Below are 18,806 nucleotides of genomic sequence, written 5' to 3' on the forward strand. Positions count from 1 at the left end.
TAGAGCAACTGGTCAGCAGTGCACTGTTTACTGGGACCGACACTCAAACATGTTAATATCCAATCACTGCACTGATCAGTTAAAATGGGATCTGAAATCTTTATGTTTCATGTGCACACAAACGTTACATAATACACTTTTCTTCCTAATTACTCTCAGAGCTTCTTGCATAACTAAACACTGCAATTGTACACAGTTTGTTTAATGTCTTCATCCTAATTGCCGTTGATGACATAGGGGAGCCGATCCACGTGCCGCACCGGTTGCTGAGTGTGCACCAAAAAAAGTAGGAACAACTATTCCCGACCTGATACTGGGTTTCCATGGTGACACGGGAATCTGCCAGACAGTGATGTGTCTGCCAGGAGTACTCTGTCCCAGCAGTGGCTCCTCTGAGCACGTGTATATGTATAAATGTGTGTGAGATTTTATGAGGCCAAATTGTCGTATAAATACGGACGACTTCTGCGAACTCTAACGACCGAGCCGAGAGACGGAGGGTCGATTAGACGGCAGGCGAGGGGCTCTCAGAAAACACCCGAGGTTGTTTTCTAGAGTGAGGAGGCAGAAATGTGAGTCTGCGAGCATCTCCCACCTCCTCTCTCCTCAGAACACCCCGTCCTCTCCACCTCCTCCCTCACTTCTACCCTTCATGTAACCATAGAGACCACAGTTGCCTGAAGAGAGGTTTTCTCCCAGACAGACAGACAGACAGACGTGCTGGTGTCAAGCGAGGATGCTGGATGTTAATTTAGCACATTGCTCAACATAGAGAACCCCCCTTTGAAGAGTCTTTGTACAAGCTCTTCTCTTAGCTGGGGACATGCATTGTACCAAGAACAACAGGATACGGACGCCAATCAAATTTCAGGCTTGTCAAAACACTCCTCTTAGACAAAGAAGCTTTAATTTCAGTTTGACCATCTGCATTGTTATGCATGAAGAATGCAGATTTCAGGCCAGTTTTGTTGCACAATGTATTCTGTATTGCTGCGTGGATGTATTTTGTCTCTCTTGCTGGATCTTTACAGCTCGATTCATAAAGCAGCGTCCTCACTTGTGTCCTCACGCGACCTGTCCAGGGAGTATAGATCGGTGCTCCTGCTCTCAGGTAATCCATGTACTCGAATTGGTAAACTCCAGCTGAGAGACATTCAGTTCCCTTTGTTGAACATGTTTCCTTTGTGCAGCGCCGCTCTGATTCTCCCTCCTCCTGCAGCCCCACAGACCCATTCCTGATCACTGACTCATGAAAAAGCAGCACTTCTGACATTAACAGTCGCCACAGAACACAGGCAATAAGGCGAGCTTCAGGCTGCAGAAGTGCAGCACGATTATTACTGAGATGGCACAGAGCAACAGAAGTGAACTGCCATGGGTAATTAAAATGTTCAGAAGTGTGTTGGCTGTACAGTACAGTCTGTAAATCTGAATAACAATATGCTTTTATCCTCATTTAACCACCATTTGTGTACATAAGTCCAGCTACAGCATGGCATACCTGCTGTTTTAGTCAAAACAGCGCCTGTAGCTTGTATTACAGACACTGCTTTATAAGGAAGCCAAGCGGTGATGTACGGTGTTAGTGGCACTTGTATCAAGTGTGTCTTCTGGTGCGCGTGTTTTTTCAGACTGCTGTTTTATGTACCTAACAGAGACAGATGAAATAACCCGGGTACGTGGTCAAGATGATTTAAGTAGCTCAGGAACTAAAATAACATCTCTTTGGCAGAAAAATGAAAGCACTTTTGGCTAAACATAAACATAATACTGACATATATTACTAAGCATGATCACTACATACAGGCAGCCTCTGTTTTCATATGCATGTTTACAGACTGAGTTGACTTCAGATTGTAGCTAGATGCTAGCATGTATCAGGCACTGAGCCCTGCCCACCAGCTTTCCTGGTATGTCCCCCACCCAGTTTCTAAGACGGATCTACTTAATGTATCTGCCTATTAGATCTGTCCTTCAAAGTCGTCTATATAATATGTGGAGCCTTCATCTTTTATTCTGTTAGATTCCACGTGTAGATGTGAAAGTGACACCTAAAGCCTATTTCTGATTTATGAACTCATCCTCAATAAATACGTGTAACTTCCTCTCAAGTCAATAATAAAACAGATGTGTTGAAAACCAACAGCTAGTTATATAAAAAGCAACAAGGCATTAACATGAGAGATAAAAGCAAAGTGCGGGTAAGATAAGCGGTTAGCACATAACATTACTTATGCTCCTGATTGATTTCATCACCCTTCATCGTTATCAGTCAAAAAGTTTTTTCACAAATGCACAGCGAGCTCTGACGAACGGTTTCTGTCATACAAAGCCCCGCCTCATAGGTAAGTTAGCTCTTTCTGGTATAAAAGCAAATCAGTACCAGGTTTCTGTTTGGAAACTTTGTGCTCCATTGATTTTCTTTGTGCAGAACTGAGGTTTACTGTCACATGATCTCCAAGCATGAGTGTCAGGTAAAGTTAGTTAGCGGATGATGTGTAGGTATCTGAGGTCAGGGTAGAGGAGGTTTGCTAGCAGGGCCAGCAGTCTGGGTCCATCTCTGAGGCAGTGTCCTGGGTAGCGGATGAACTGCACAGCTTTATTAACAGACTCCTCTAACTCAGCGTACTGCTTATTGCTGGGCATGGCCTCCAACATCCCCAATGCCTGCATCCACAGCAAAGAGAGAAAGTTATTCTTAGGGGATAATTGCAGACTACAAAATGAAAACACTGTGTTTGCAGTTTTTGTTGCTTACTTGCTGCGCTTTCGCAGAGAGCTCCAAGTCAGTGGTGGGTTGGAGTCGAAGCTCGGTCTCTGACGGGACCTGAACTGACAGGAATGCTGCCAGACTGCGTACCACCACTCTGAACCTGGATGTACATGCATTGTCAGGTTGTTTAGAAACAAGGATAAACAATTGACCCAATCTAATAAGTGTTTTCATTAGCTGGAAAAATGCATGTGAGCTTACCTATTAGAAACAGGAGACCTCTTTCCCAGGCCTATAGCTCCTAACAGCCCAGAGTTCATTCTCTCTTCTCCCAGCTGAAGCAGTCGTGTTTGTAACCTCAACACACCCAACACGATTCCTGACACTTCAGTCTGGCCGGCCTGCATCTGCAGCTGTTCTGCTGACAGCTTCAGCGCTTTGTGCCACCACAGAAACAGCTTGGCTTCATCGCTTGGACCACTGGACACAGAGAACACATCATAACATGTAGAATACACGAACAGAGCCCCCGTGATGACATGTTCACTGGACTTCTAAAAGCCATATAAGGCAACCAAATGAGAAAATGTGGGGTCGAACCTGGGGAAGACCTGATAGGTCCATGAGTTTATTAGAGCCAGTGTCCTCTTCTCATTGGCTGCTGTGTATTCAGTGTTGAGGCGCTGAAGGACGAAGGCGTAAAGTGTCAGGAAGCTGCCTCCTGATTGGCTCTCAGAGAGGAAGTCATCCACCGTGAGCTCAGGCACCTGCAGCGATGCCAACACAGGACCCCAACCTACAGACTCCTCCTCAGCTGAAAGGAAAACACAAACAGTGGTATATAAACATGTGAATCATTAAGGAACTATCTGTACTTAAAGGAGAAACAATAACTGTGGATACCATGGTTGAAGTACGCTGCAATGCATGCCTCCATGATGCGTGTCATGTGCCGTACTGATGCCAGACAGCGGGAACAAGCTGTGAGAAGAGGCAGAATAGGAAAGCCCCTCCCCTTCCTATCCAGCCAGGTGATGACATGTGCAGCGAGAGCTTCTCCCGTTGAGACACCCACTCCGTTCAGCAGAGCCAGAGCATCGCTGAACAGACTGCAGAACGCCATGTGCCTCTGCTCCAAACCAGTCTCTGTGGAGGAGAAAGGAGGAAGTGAGGTGATAAAAGACTTTATGTTCACTGATGTCTGATAAAAAGGGAGACTGCAAGAACGACTCACCAGGTGGGTTGAATGTTACGATGCTTTCAAGAAGCATCTCCAGCTGAGCCTCCAGGCTGCTGAGGCTGATGCTGCCTCCTTGTTCCAGAGTCACCAAAGACTGCACACACCAGCACACGTACACTCCGGCCTTCAGCGTCTCCTCCTGACAGATGGAGTCACAAGACTTTGTTATTTTTGTATTGCATTGTTTGTATTGTATACTTTGTTTTCTTTATTAGTAAATGCTATAAAAAATTAGCCATCAGAATAAATTGGACGCATTTAAGTTCTGACTAAGTCAGCTTCATGTGGTATGAATGTTTTTAACTTCCACAGATTTCTTTGCTGTAATTATTAATACCTATAATTAACTTCAAGCTATTTTTAGTAATTGAGTGGGATTAATAAAATAGCAAATACATTGCTGGATCTAAAAGTGGTCCTTCGTACAGTACAGGTACATAGAAGCAGCCAAATTCAGTAAAATTTGGAACAGTATGATGTGGTGTAAAAAATGTCCTTTGCTCCTCTATAGCTACATCCACTACAGGGATTCAAGTGTTACATTTATGTAATTTAGCTGAGTGATACAGAGCTGGCAAAGAAAACTGAATTGTATAAGTCTAAATTTAATGCGGATGTTCCAAGCCTCCCACTTTTACAGAAGATGTATCAGCCTGAGGCAATGTGGATGCACGTATAGGAAGATGTATGAATTCTTTATACTCTCCAACATATCTCTTTTAAATGCAGCTGTTTAATGTCACATGTAGTTTTTCCACTCCAGATACACATCTCTCGTGAAATCTCAGCTGCAAGAGCGTGACAATGCCGACATTAATTTGTAATCTGACTTGTAAATTAAACAATCCTGTTTGGGCTCACCCTGTGTGGAACTTCACTCGGGCGGGGGGTGAGCCCAGCTGCACTCCGCAGTGATTTCAGCAGCAGCTGAGGCGCAGAATCCGCGCTGAGCAGCAAGGAGGGAGGGTAGTGGGTGCCAACGTATCCCAGAATGCCCTGGTATGAAGAAAGGTCCAGCTGGTGCCAGGGCAGAGAGGTGGACTGGACTAACAGGCTGAGCAGCGGGGAGTCCTGGAGGTGGATGAATAATAAATAAAGAATGAATGCAAAGGGGGCGACAGGAGTGACTGATGTACAACAAGAATGTTTTGGACTTACCTGTTGACTCAGGAGTTGCTCCTCCTTTGCAAGAAACACCAGCATGTACAGCAGATAGACTAACATGGTGTGAGAGTCCTTCTTAGCGCCTGTGTCCGGTATTGTTGGATATGCTGTAGAGGTGGGGGGAGCTTGTAAGTGGTCACTTAGGACGCTCACCCAGTTAACCTCACACAACACCTCTCCTAGGAAGAGGAAACAGCTCTTGGGACTTCCTCTCTCCACCTGCAGGTACAGGAAGGCAAAACATAAACATAAATACACCCTATAGAAACACAGCACTACTGATGGATCAGACATCTTGCATCTCAGCCAACATTTTTTGGCACATTTTTGTTGTTTATGTTGTTTTTAGGACTTGCAGATGCTGCACAGTGGCCTCTATAGATCCATGCAGGTCTTGAGAGACAGCAGCATGTTTCCAGGAACTGGGTGTTGAGACTATGATTACAAGAACTCAGGCTAATAATAGGAGCAGGGGGCCACAGACCTAAGTCTCAAATTAACAAGCTCCCCTGCGTCATGCATGTCTAGACCCCTGTGTGGGTTTGCAGGTCAGGGGTCAGGAGTCACAGGGCAGAGTATCTCACATTGAAGAGCTGCTGCATCAGCTGAGTGTCCGGATGCAGGTGACTCCAAGGCAGGCTGCGGAGGTGCGTGTGGTACAGGTAGAGAAGGTACTCCGGTGTACGAGGAGAGGTGCAGCTCTCGCAGTACTGCATCATACACAGCCACAGTGCACCTCTCTGACCCGGGAGCAGGCGGTCTGCAACATAAACACGCAGTTATAAATAACTTCAGCTGCACAGACAACAAAGAGTAGCAGCACCAAAACACTCAGTCATCACGTCACCGCTGGGAACCCACCTCTGAACTTGTGATGAAGTGTGTCGGTGAGCTGAGCGTACAGGCCGACTAGGCTTCCTGCAGTACTCGCATCCGTCTCCAGCCAGGGATAACACTTAAGGTTACTGAGACCAAAAGACACTGATGTTAACGTCCTCTTTTCCCTTACATTAACTGCTCTCTCTTTGTGGCAACAGGGAGAATCACAGTACTGTATATGCTTCAGAGATAAAAAACAAAAAGAAAAAACTCTCCACTTTTGGTTCAGTTTGGTTTGACTACTACAACATCTGCTCTCCACCTGCAAAATGATTACATCTGGAAGAAATCAAACTCAAACTATTTTTGATCTGCTCCCCTCTCTGGAGTCGGCTCTGTCTGTGCTCGCATCTGTTTCACATCTGCCTCACTGACAACAGTACACCACTATCTAAAACGAATCACTGCCGGAGATACTGAGAGTATGTTGCGATGCTTACCCGCCGTCATCAGTGTCCAGAGGAAAGATCCAAGGCTTAAACAGCTTCACAATCTTACTGTGTAGGTCCTGTAGAGCTGACAGAAGACATCATAGACACAAATTATCTGAATTGTATTCATGATACAAAGTAAGATTACCTTAAATGTGGTGACATTTGTTACCTTTCATGATTTTGCTGCTTCCCACCGACTCTCTGGCACAGCTGCTGAGCTGCACGCTGATCGAACAACTGATCAGATGGTCCCAGAAGGAAACAACCTCAGCGATGTAGGGCGTCCAGGCTGAGTAGAGGCCGAAGCTGCGGAGGTCTGCCTTACTGACACGACTCCGCATGAAGTAATCACTCAGCCAATCAACAGTCTCATCCACCTGTTGGCAGCCAATAACAATCACACATGTGGTTAGATTAATTATGAACGATTCATACTGTTTGATGAGATAATTTGCAAGTATTATTTAGCTGTTGCACATATGATTTGTTAGCTAGAGGTTTAAACACTGTGACCTTGAGTTACCTGCTGAGGGGAGAGGCTGATGGGAGTTCTGTGTGAAGAAGCTGAGGATCCGAGGGCGCGGCCGGAGACATCAGAGGCTCCTTCAGCTTTGCTCTTGAAGCTGCGGGTTGGCGGTAAGCAGCCCAGCACTCGCAGAGTCACTTTCCAGCACTCTGCACTCAGTAACTGGTTTGAGGAGCCTAATGAGGTGAGGAAATGCATGCTATCTTTTTTTAAGACATCAAACACAAAAATTTCACATTTGACTTCATACGTCAGATCTTTGAAAGCTGGTTTGTGGGTTCATTTGATCTCATTGAGTCGTTAAGAATAAACTAAATTCTGTCTCGTTAGAGCAAACACAAACACACTGTAAAGCTATACCCTTCATAAAACTTGGACTCAAGTCTGATTGATGGAATGATTCAACCAACCTAAGTTTTGCTTATTAATTAATTTCATCTTTTGTTGGTGGGAAGATGAGTAGGAGGCACTCTTTCAGAAGGATGAATGTGTTTTGATGAATCACTTCAACGAGCAACAAGAGGACTTTTTAAAGCAGTCCCTGCTCCGGAGCGCATTAACAGGCGGTGTGTAACATAACAGACAAAAAGCTGCTTTTTAATGTGACAGGGTCTCATGTGGTCTACCTTTTCAACATGTGATGTTCTTTTAACAATTTTTCAAGGCAGAATTATAAAAACGTGATTGTATCATTTAGTGGAGTTAACAATGAGTTAAGTCGTTGCTTCAGATGGCAGCCTTTCGCACACGCACACACATATGCACTCACTGGTCATGAGCAGGCGCAGGCAGTCGCTATAGTGATCAGGAAAATGGTGCCTTAAAAGCCAGGTCCAGTGTTTGGTGAAGAGGTGAAAAGGAGTGAGAAGTTCGGACTCGGGGTCTTTGCCGCAGACGCAGAGAGCTCCGTGGACCAACTCCAGCAGACGAGTTCTCTCCGCAAACACAGGATGGGCTTCATTTAGCCACTGGGACAAATCAAACTACAGAGGAGAGAGGCGGAAGTGGATCAGTGTAACTGGACTGCTTTGGCTGTACAAAATATTACATCAACAATCTCGTGTAGGCTCACCTTTGTGAGCAGCATGAAAATGACATCAGCACTGTCGAGGTGTAATGAGGTCACCACGTCTTGGTAGAGGAAGACGAGCTGTTTGGGTGCTGCGTTAGGAGTGAAGAAGGGGGAAATGAGCGGGCAAAGACGCCTCTGCTCTAGGATGGTCTTTAGCACACGGCTGCATTCCTCTGCATTGTTCTGTATAAACACCTACACACAAGACAAGAAGGCACACTGCCAGTCAGTTCAGGAAAATTATTATTAATATGAAAGTGAATGTTCCCCTTGCACCACTACATTATGTGCATTCTATTTAATCCCTGAGCAAAGGTTCAGGTAGACAAGGGACTTTATCTCTTTGGTAATTCCGAATATGGCTAAACAAAGCTCAACATTAATCATTTAATTTGGTGCACACACCTGTCCCAGGATCTCCACACACGAGGAGAGGTACTGGCGTGTGGGGGGGTGTCGCAGTGTGTCTTCACACACAAAGGAGACCACCTGGTAGAAGGCGGACACGCCAACGTGCTGCACCACCGGTGACTTCTGTGTCTTGTACAGATTCACCAGAGCCCTGAACACATCCAAAAAGTCTATGAATTAGTCAAAACATCCCTATTTTAATCAGATAATGTGTGTTGTATTTCTTGTACTGACGTGATAAAGTTCTCAGTGTGGACAGCAGCCTGGGCCAGGCCTTGCGGTGGAGGAGCCATGGAGTCGGCCTGAAGCTTCTTGATGTCCCTGCGCAGTGATGTTATCTGTGTCTGCACTGCCTCCTGTCTCTGCACACGCTCACACTACACAGAGACCAAAAATAAACACGTTGATGAATCATAGCAAAGAAATTCTAAAGAAGAAAAATTTGGCTGGTGTGCAGATTTTAAGTGATCATACTGTGACTGTGATGTTTGCAGGACCCTGGCACGGCTGCCCTCCCTTCCCTTTACACTCTAAGGCCATGGTGACTTGCTCTGGTTGGTTCTTATACAGTAGAGGAAGGCTCTCCAGCAGCTCCTGCTCTAATGCCACCTGCTGGGCTTCACGTGCCACTGCAAGCCTGACACAGACAAAGACAAGAATTTCATACTTTGCTGTACAAACAATTGAGTGCAATTCTGTCTCTGAATGTCTTCTTGGTATGCCACTGATGATGTGGACATGTTTTAATGTTTGTATGATCTCCGCGCACCTGGCCTGGTCCTGCAGGGTGCTGAGGTCCTGCTGAACTAGTTTAGCAGCAGCTTTAGAGTCCGTGAGACAGGTGATTGGCACTTCAGCTACCGGAGCCTTCTGCTGCTGCAGCTCAGGAGCTGGACGGGGAACTGGATGCTTCTGCAGGTTGGAGAGGATGCGCTCTCTTGCTGCACACATGCAGATAGAAAGCAAAACTCAAAACTGATTGGAAACAATTATCTTTAATTTACGGCTGAATGTCTGCTTAAGTGGCTCTGTACCATTGCTGAGGCTGGTGTTGTCGATGAAGCCCGGGTTTTGGGCCTGCAAGAAGGTTGGCTCACTCTGCACCTTTTCCCACAGAGACAGAACCTCTCTCTCATCGTACTGCCGGCGCTCCTGGTCCACATACTCCAGCCACAGTTCCTACAGTAAAAGTATGTATGAGCTACATGACAGTAAGATTCGAGTGACCTTTTGTGACCAAATTACATAATGTTTGCCATTAAGTCATGTAGACACACACAAGGACAAACACACCTGCTGCCGCTGCATGACCTGCGCCAGTCTGTGTGGTTCGTACTCGGGAGGAAGAGAGGGAAGGTAAACTTCCTGCTTCTGCAGAGTCTCATCGTCCAACCACACAGCAAACACACCAAACAACCTGTAGGGAACCAATCAGCTGAGCTTGTTAACACACTAATGGCTGCTATTATTAGCCAAACTACAGGAAGGAACAAACACATTAACCATCAGTGACCTACCTGACCAGCTCTGTATGCAGCTGAGGAGAGGTGAGGTAAGGGGGGCGGGGATTGTCCGGGCTTTCGTCGCCTTGGCTGTCTGATGAAGGCGTGTGTGGTGGTGGCACCCTGAGGGCCTGACTGGCAGCATGGTGGAAATCAGACACCTCCTGTATTCTCTGTCTTAGGTCTCTGAGTAAAGCAGTCTGATGGGAAGTCTGGAAGAACCTTCGGCCGATGCATCCACCCGCAGCCAGCCTGGTGGACAGCACAAAAAGAGACAATTAAAGGGATATGTCTATTTCCTGTTTTTTCTGGCTAGAGGTGGTGATGTGAGTGTGCATCGTACCCGTACTCAGGTCCTGGCTGTCTGAGGTAGAGCTGGAGGAACTTCTGCCAGACCAGGGGGAGAAGGGGATGGTCAGTGGGCGTGGCTAAGGCCTGACACGCCCACCGGTACACCTGCAGCCGCTGCAGAGATGGTGCTACCGGCAACTTCAGCCTCTGCTGTGCTTTCTGATTAAGAGACAAGCACACAGTGAACACCAGCTACACACAGCATGTAGGCTCATGAGCCAGCAGCAGACCAGACTACTCACAATCACAATAATACCACTGCTCTTTTCGACTTAAATTATACTGAATGCTTCATTTAAATAACAATAATTGTGACATTTCTATTCAGACAAACTTTTTGTGAATGTGTCTGTATACCTTTAAGGCTTGTTCTGGGGTGATGTTGGACTCTGCAAGCAGCTCTTGCTCGACACAGCGTCTCAGCTGAGAATCTTCCTCGAACACGCCCTCCATGTTTAGCACGAGCCAGGCGAACCAAACCTGCAGACACACAGGCAACAAGTCAGGACTGAAAACTTCACCGATATGATCAAGAGTTCTTGCACATACTGCTGTGCTTTGGGGACCCTTACCTCCACACTCAGGGATTGGCCCTCGATGAACGAGGGCGTGGCATTTCCAGCAATCCAGCCAACCAGAGAGGAGAGCAGACCTCGATCTCCGTGGTAACCCAGGGCATTCTGTGAGAGGTAAAAAATGAAGGGAAATCAGCTTTCTTCAGTGGTACTATCTATCACTATCTTTATTTTTATATGAAGTAAAATCAAAGCTTTATCGTTTAAAGGTTCAGCTTTCCTAACCACCAAGACCCAGCGCTCATTATAATGTGCATGAAATGTTGGTGTAATATTTATCTTAATGATGATATTGAAGACATTTTGCAGAGCTACATTTCATCACCTGCACCTGCAGGAGCTTTAAGAGTCCCTAAATTATGCAAACCTCTAACAGAGGTGACTACACACCTTATGCTGTTGGTACAGAAGTTTCTGCACACATTCTTCCTGATGGTGTGTGAACGCAGCACAGCAGATCTGATCCATGAGGAACAGGACTGTTTTGTCCCGGTACCACAGGTTCTGCTGAGTCAGAATCCCGACCCAAAACTCCAGCACCGCTGCAGCTCCGACACGACTGGGCTGTGAACTCTCCATCACATGACTCTGGAAACAAAATACACACATTTACAAGTGTCCTCTTTTATACTAATCTAACAAGATGCTTTAGCTTAAATATAAAAACCATCTTTTTGTAGTTTAATTTTACCAGGATTTTGTGAATAACATTTTAATGTATTTTCTTTGGACTACTGGCTTTTAATATAACAGACACATACATACTGCACATACACAAAGTAAAGATTTAAACTGCTTCTAATTATCTTTACCTCCAAATTCGAGATAAGAATCCTGGTTGCTTGTATTTTTCTGTGATGGCTATAGAAACTCGCTGTGACAAACCTGAATGACACTGTTCAGCAGTCGGACATTGTCTCCGTACGTGGTTCCCGTGAGGAGCGGTGCCACACGGTGAGTGACCTGCTGCGTCACACCTTGAGGACACACGCTGTCGTACTGCAGGAACAGCTGGATGCAACTTACAAACCTGGCAACAAACAGTGGACAATTAGAGAGACAAGAACATGTTTACATGTTAGATACAGGAGTTTTGGTCCTCCTTGTCTTTTATGGGATGTGCGTCTCTTACTGAGCGTTGTTGAGCAGGTAGAAGCTGAGCGGGTAGGTCGGGGGTAGAATGTTGTCCAGAAGATGCACGGCTGCTCTCAGGTGTCGAGACTGAATCAGACTTTTCAGCAGCACGACTCCTTCGGTACAAAAGTGTTCCAGACTACAAAAACACACACAAACATAAACTCCACTGGTGCTCACAGGTTGTATAAATTACCCATAAGTGTTAGACATATTGTGAGTAAGTACACACCTGTGTCCCACTGTTGTCATCGCAACGGAGAGGTAGCATCCAATAGGGATGCCTGCTTTTACAGCCCTGATAACAGAGTGCATGCTGGGACTGTGTGTGAGCTCTGGAGGTGGGTTGGATGCCAGAGCAGGGACTGACCAGGCTCCTTTAGGGTTCTGGGCATTGCCATGGAGCTTCAGTCTTAGCAACAGTTGCCATGCCCACTGACTAAATGAGGCTTCTGGAGATACACCCAGACGAAGGACACTGGCCAGGTAAGACACCTGATGGGAGAACGTAAGAGAGTTATGTTGGATGATGATGACGCCGTGGTACATTACAATAAACATCAGTGAGCAGAGAGTGGATGCATCACCTGTTTGATTCCCTCTGATATGAGGCCACTGTACGGTTTGTCAGTGAGGTACTTCTGATAGGCTTCAGCCACCAGCAGAGCCACTTCACTGTGAAGAGATGAAGCCAGGGCCAAGGAGCCATCCTGCAAGAAGGACACACGTTTAACAAACTCACAATAATACTTAAGATGTCTGGACACATATTTGTACTGCATCAGACTCTACCTGCGTGTAGCCCCAGTTCAGACCCTCCAGTATGACACAGGCCAGCCGGTTCTCCACAGCAGACAGAGGATGCTGGAGCAGCCAGGCTCCAATCACACATATTTCCTCTGGCTGTGGCCGCCACAGACTCAGAGGCAGCTCTTTGCACAAGTACAAAGCCACCTAACACACGCACAGGTAGAAAAACAGAGACAAAACAACCCAAAACAATTTAGATACTATCCTCTCAGTGTGCTCATTACAAGTAGTTTAACATTAATGTCTTAATAGAAGAGCAATACCAACCATTCCTACGGTCTGTATGGTCTCTCTCAGTCTCTCCAGGAGCACAGAGACAACATAGGGATGGACTGTTGCTATAGCAGCAAGCAACTCCCTCCCCACTTTAGAGTAAGTTTCTCTGGTAGCCACACTCACATAAGAAACCTGGAAGAGATGACAAAGAATGATTAAGCTACTTTCATGATCAAAGCAACCATCAACCAATGTTACAGATCCTTAAAGTGTCATGTTGTCAAGTCTATACATATCTGAGTGATGACATCTAAATAACTTTACATGTCTCTCCTGATATATTTCCCTCAGCAGCTCCTTGTCATACCTGGTAAACCAGCAGGGTTATTGTTGTGATGAAAGCAGGGTCCGAGTGCTGAGTTGGTGTGGCCATGTGAGCTAGCGCTGTGAGGAGGGAGATGCCATCGGAGCTGTTGACTTCACACAGCCAGTGCTCAAACTTCTCCTGGTGCTCTGCTTCTGTAAGAGACACAGAAAGGAAATGTGAGGCTGGCAACTGTCAAAACCAGACTGAGAAGGAAAATACAGTCCCCGTCTTTGAACCTGGTTCTGAAATCCCAATGCAACACACATGTCAAAAGTCTTAGAAATCGAGTTAAAGTAGGTTGAGAAAAGATGAATTCTAATGTTTTTTGTGTCTTTTTATAGCTTTCTATATGATACTGAAACTATGGGGCCACAACGAAGCGTCCTATGATGCCTATGCTTGTTACATTTTCTAGGCTTTGAAAGATGATATTCTGTCAGGTTAAGAGTTTATACCGTTACCTCTGAGAGCCTGAATGCAGGTTTGTGTGCTGCTAGCAGTGCCGAGTGTTTCCAGTCCTGCTGTCTCTGCGCACTGCATAACATAAAGGACCCTCCAAAGCATCGAGCTGGACAGAGTCCCATACGGCATCTCGGACATAAACAACCAAATGCCCAACCTGTGAGAGAGGACGGCAGGAAATAAATCTTCGCCAATAAAGGAAATCGTTTCCACTAAAAATAGACGCTTGAGGCCAAATCTTCACCTTTTGTTTCTGAGTACATGTAAAACAGCTCTGAGGAAGAGATGGTCGTATTCCAGCTGCAGTTTGTCCAAAGACAGAGAGTGTGAGCTGGATCCAACGGCACCATTTAGACTCACATACTGGGCCCAGTGGTCGCTGACATAACACACTGTCATCCTGAGGTAAAAAAAAAATGAAGACAACATTATGAATAATATGATTTTAATGCATACACCAGTATGTATACTTTTTGTCAATGGTGCACTGACCGTATGATGTGTCCTATTCGTTTAACCAGCTGTCTGTATCGGGCTCGGTTGTAGGTTTGCAGTCCGAGAGCAAGAATTTCGATAAGGGATGAAGCAAAGGCAAAAACACGCATCATCTTCTGACTGGAGCAGGCCTGCGGTTCATACACACCTGGGGGGAAAGTTATATGTCAGTGAAAACAGTGAGTGATACAAACCAACACACAGAGGGACAGACGGATTCAGTTACCAAGTTTGCTCATCCCCAGCATTTGTGAATAGAGCTGCTGGAAAGGGAACTGGTTGAGCAGCAAGATCAGATCTTCCTCACAGAGCAACAGCCAGCTGCTGTCTGGGTCCTCGTCCTGAATACAGAGAAGACAAGGGGAACGGATTTAGAGGCTGAAAGACCGCACGCTGCTCTGTGCTCAGAAAATAACTCATGACAGGCTCTATTTGACATTTTTAAGGCTGGATGCAAAGTGGAGGCGACTTATTTTCCAAAATATAAATAGACCACAGTCCTCAAAAAAGCGAAGGTTTAAAAAAAAAAAAAATTATATTACAATTTTATTACAATATCTTAAAATGTTACTGTTTGGGAAAATATGTTCCTTGAATGTCCTCAAAACAAAGTAGTTCCTTAGCAACACTTAAGTGCTGTGGTGGTTTTGAGCCAGCAGACTGATATTTAAGTGGTTATAGGTGTTCATTTGGCACCTTTCTTACAACAGCTCTGAATGTGACTCAGCAGGTCAGAACAAAGAGCAGAACATTCAGATTTAGAAATGTGTCTCTTACAAACCTCAGAGGCACATCACATTTTCTTGAGTGACGGTGGCACAATCAGTGCAGGAAAACAAAAGAAATACTGTTTTTAATAGGAAAATGTTTTCCATTGTTAAAAGGTAGAAAAAAAGGTAGAGAAAACTACCGAACAAACTAACTTATGTGGACTCTTTATTTCTTTTCTCAAAACATAGCCATCACCCTCCTACACATACCTCCTCTCCACCTTCATCCACCAGTGTCCAGTTGCCAGACTCAGGTCCGGAGGCAGCTGAGCTCTGGCTCTCACATGGCTTCAGATGTCCCAGAAACTCTGCACGGTGTCTAAAGCCAAAACAAAGAAGCCATGGGTTAGAGTTGTGAGACTGTGAAAAGACTCATTCCTGAAGGGGCTCCTATATTTACCTTGCAGGTGACATTAGGACGGCCAGAGCTTGCATAAAGTTCTGCACTCCGCAGGTGTTCTGCCAAACTTGAATCTGAAACAGAAATTTGGAACCAGTCAGTATGTGCGACGATTGATTTGACAACAATGAATAAATGTCTGTATCCCAACAGACCTGGAGAAAGGATGCAGCCCACTTTCCAACCCCGGCAGGAGAGCACAGAAGATGGCACAGCAGGTACAGGTGCTCCCCTGATCCTCCAACATGCAGCAGCACCGCCACCTGAGGAGTGGACCAGATCCATGTGAGGACAACATATCTGTGCCAATGGAACACGCATTAAAACAAATGATCAAGTGCTTTTTGTGTGTATACCAATCTCTCGAGCCAGTGGTGGATGTCCGTCTGAAACTGTGCATCGTCCAGAACTCTGCGTGTGAAGCTGAACAGGACACTGATGGCCTCTTTCAAGGGTTGGAGAGAGCAGGGCTGTGATTGGCTGCCCGAAAAATCTGAACACAAAAACAAAACTCATGTTTAGCGTATAGTTATAAATAGTATCATACATGAGAGCATGTTATGGCCACCTCATGTCTAGTAGAATTTTTAAGTGTCTTACCTTTCAGTACACAAAACAAATATGATTCCACCTGCAGTCGTGACAGCAGAGCAGTGTACGAATGGAGGGCCACCTTCTGATGCAGCAGCTCGCTGCGAGCTTCAAAAAGCTTGCTCAGCTCAGACAGCACACTCTGACTGAACTCGGCCTGCTGGAAGCGATGGTACCCGCACACCTTAGATTGATCTGCACACACACCCTGTAAGGAAGAAATTGTATTAAAATGTAATCACACAGGAGGATTTTTAGTGAATAGTCTTTATTACACACTATTTTGGTCTTTGCCGCACCTGAAGTGTAAGCTGTTCATCTCTGAAGCTCCAGAGACGATTCTGTGTGCTCTTGCAGTCAGACGACTGTGTATGCAGCTGTGTGTGTGACTGGGTCAGCTGCCTACGACAGCGCCAGTAGTTTTGAAGCAGTTCAGTCAGTTCGTGGTTCTCCTGCCGGGCTAGAGCGCAGAACTGGACTGAGCACACTTCAACACCCTCTAACCAAGCCTGCAAACCTCCACCTGGCTCCCAGACACTCAACTGCTCCAGTGAGAAAGGCTGCAGAAGAAACACACAGAGATGAGGGAGGTTATCATGCATGTTAATGCCTGTTTATACGAGGACACAATAAATGTCTGGTAATAAATATGGTATTATGAGAGTCTGGGCATCAATAACTTAATCAAATATTGAGGAATATATTGACAACATTTTGACTGTAAGCTTTATGTTGATTTATTGTAATGGCATGTAGTGTTTGGGGATGAAGAACTTGGCAAATAGAAAATCTCTTATGATGTCAACACTCAGCTAGAACAGTCTAAAACAGTCTTTGTTATTCTGAAAAAATACACAACTGTACTCAATCTAAGTTATGTAACCTCTTAGTTGATGAGATTACCTGCATTTCTGGAGCAGTTTTGGGTAACTCTGGATAAAGTCTGCTCCTAGAAAGTTCAGCTACAGACTCCAGGGGCCGCAAACTCGGAGGGGAAGTTTCCTGCTCAGGAAGCGCCAACACTGCAGGTCCCTTTTCCCTGTTTTTAACAGCTTCCTCACAGAGCTGCATCACGGGGCCCTCCTCCAATGTTGGGAGAGAGGGGTACAGGGCAGGGGCAGTCGGGGCATTTGGGATCTGGAACTGAGCTGAAACACAAGGCTGATTCCATGATTGTGTGTCTTTTTCCAACTCAGTGGTCTTTGCTACAACTTCAAGCTTAGCCCCCTGAGCAGCAACCCCGCTATCCTCCTCTCTTGACTCTGTCAGATGTACAGAACTCTGTGATGTCAGAGTTGACTCTAAAGTCTTAGTCAACACTGATGTGGATAAAGTCTGTGAGGAGGACTGCTGTTGCTCAGAGGGAACATCTGCCAGCTGTGCGGTGGTCTCAGGGAGACGAACAGGGTCCTGCTGCTCCTCCTCTGGCTCCTGATACGGCAGACTGAGGGGGATGTCAGTGAAGTCAGCGATGGAGGCCTCATCACTGACAGCTGAGGAAGCAGTGGCTCTTTTGTTTTCTTCTTCCTGCTTCTGCTTCCTGACCAGCTGGAAACATAAACAACAATCAGGGATAAAAATGAGTTTTGGTTCACAGCTTGTGTGGTTGTTTTCTACATGTGACACAGGACATGTGATTAAAGAGACATCAGGATGGGGAAGGAGTGTGTTTGTAACTGTCTGTGATGGACTATAGAGACCTGTCTCCAGACCAGAACTTGTCTGAACATGCCCTAAACCTGTGACATCCAAAGGAAAGAGTAGAATAAGTTTAAAAGACCTGGTTTCATCACCTGAGATTTTCCGCTGGTTTTTGCCTTTGTCTTCTTTGGTCTTACAGCCTCCATCTTTTCTGCCTGCTCACACCAGCTTTTCCCACAACTCAGATCACATTGACAAACAGCTGACTGAGGTGCCTCCTAGAGGTAACGTTGCTGATCGACTCAAAACGCACAGTCTTCATACGTAAACAAGACGCAGACAAACAGCAGCCATTAGCTTAAAAGACTAGCAAGGTCTATACTCATGATAAGGAGCTAGTGGTTGGCTGTGTTGTCAAGATAAACACTTGTCACGGGTTATAAACAAAACACTCCTGCATGACCCGTTGAGAAAAGCTGCTAGCGGAGGTTAGTAGGGGAACAACTAGCATGTTTCTTAGCGCAGATGTAATATCCAGAGGATACAGTTTTGGAAAACGAAACCAGTCTTCGCTGATGAAACACTCAGCTACATAACTGGAGACGTGAAGCTAATCTACGCTAACTTGATACCGTTAGCTAGTTACGCTGTAACTGTCCATGTTAATTTATTCCCCAGCGGCTCCAACTCTCCCGTCTTGCTGCTCAAATGATCATAATACGATTTCAACACGACGAAACAAGTGACATGGGGTAGCAGCTCCACCATTCGCTGGTCAGCTGTCATTTGTTTTGCTCATTCCAGGAACTCAACGATCACAATCTTTGATCACGTGACTACTCCACCTCTGTACGGAAAGCTAGACGACCCAAACTTTATCATATGCGAACACAAGAAAGCGACAGAAGTCTTATATTGGCTGGTCACTAACAGATTACAGGGGTTATAGATTAATCTACCTAATTAACTGATTATTGTAATTCCTTAACGGAGTTATTAATCGCCAGTTAAACACAATGAATCAGATTTTCATTGAATTTCAGTAGTTTAGTT

General features: G+C 45.6%; 1 protein-coding gene across 1 annotated transcript; it reads right to left on the reverse strand.

The window, feature by feature from the left end:
- Positions 1-1,678: 1,678 nt before the first annotated feature.
- epg5 (ectopic P-granules autophagy protein 5 homolog (C. elegans)) lies at positions 1,679-18,060 on the reverse strand. Its single transcript, XM_069683045.1, has 45 exons — positions 17,906-18,060; positions 17,016-17,660; positions 16,412-16,672; positions 16,122-16,320; positions 15,878-16,014; positions 15,677-15,784; positions 15,522-15,595; positions 15,332-15,440; positions 14,578-14,692; positions 14,349-14,499; positions 14,101-14,256; positions 13,856-14,013; positions 13,395-13,546; positions 13,079-13,219; positions 12,794-12,955; positions 12,589-12,711; positions 12,234-12,496; positions 12,000-12,140; positions 11,753-11,897; positions 11,258-11,455; positions 10,865-10,972; positions 10,650-10,772; positions 10,285-10,451; positions 9,957-10,193; positions 9,733-9,856; positions 9,474-9,618; positions 9,209-9,380; positions 8,914-9,076; positions 8,674-8,816; positions 8,434-8,590; positions 8,029-8,223; positions 7,726-7,939; positions 6,954-7,132; positions 6,600-6,807; positions 6,437-6,512; positions 5,979-6,082; positions 5,702-5,877; positions 5,112-5,336; positions 4,815-5,024; positions 3,948-4,092; positions 3,617-3,859; positions 3,314-3,527; positions 2,975-3,193; positions 2,759-2,873; positions 1,679-2,667 (listed from the first exon to the last, which is right to left on the reverse strand). Exons 1-45 carry the CDS (start codon positions 17,957-17,959, stop codon positions 2,485-2,487), a joined length of 7,737 nt encoding a protein of 2,578 aa, XP_069539146.1. The 5' UTR covers positions 17,960-18,060; the 3' UTR covers positions 1,679-2,484.
- Between the last annotated feature and the right edge of the window lie 746 nt (positions 18,061-18,806).

This window comes from Semicossyphus pulcher, unplaced genomic scaffold (genome assembly GCF_022749685.1).
Source record: "Semicossyphus pulcher isolate SPU_LCO1_2020_fin unplaced genomic scaffold, fSemPul1.0.p SCAF_6, whole genome shotgun sequence".
Classification (NCBI taxonomy): Eukaryota; Metazoa; Chordata; class Actinopteri; order Labriformes; family Labridae; genus Semicossyphus; species Semicossyphus pulcher.

Bases quoted from the DNA above. Each gene is read 5' to 3' on its own strand.
- epg5 (XM_069683045.1), bottom strand. From the start codon at position 17,959: ATGGAGGCTGTAAGACCAAAGAAGACAAAGGCAAAAACCAGCGGAAAA. The intron at 11,898-11,999 runs GTAAGAGACGCA...GTTTGTTGCCAG, and splicing joins TACCTGCTCAACAACGCTCA to GTTTGTAAGTTGCATCCAGC. The intron at 10,973-11,257 runs GTGTGTAGTCAC...TACCTCTCACAG, and splicing joins TTCTGTACCAACAGCATAAG to AATGCCCTGGGTTACCACGG.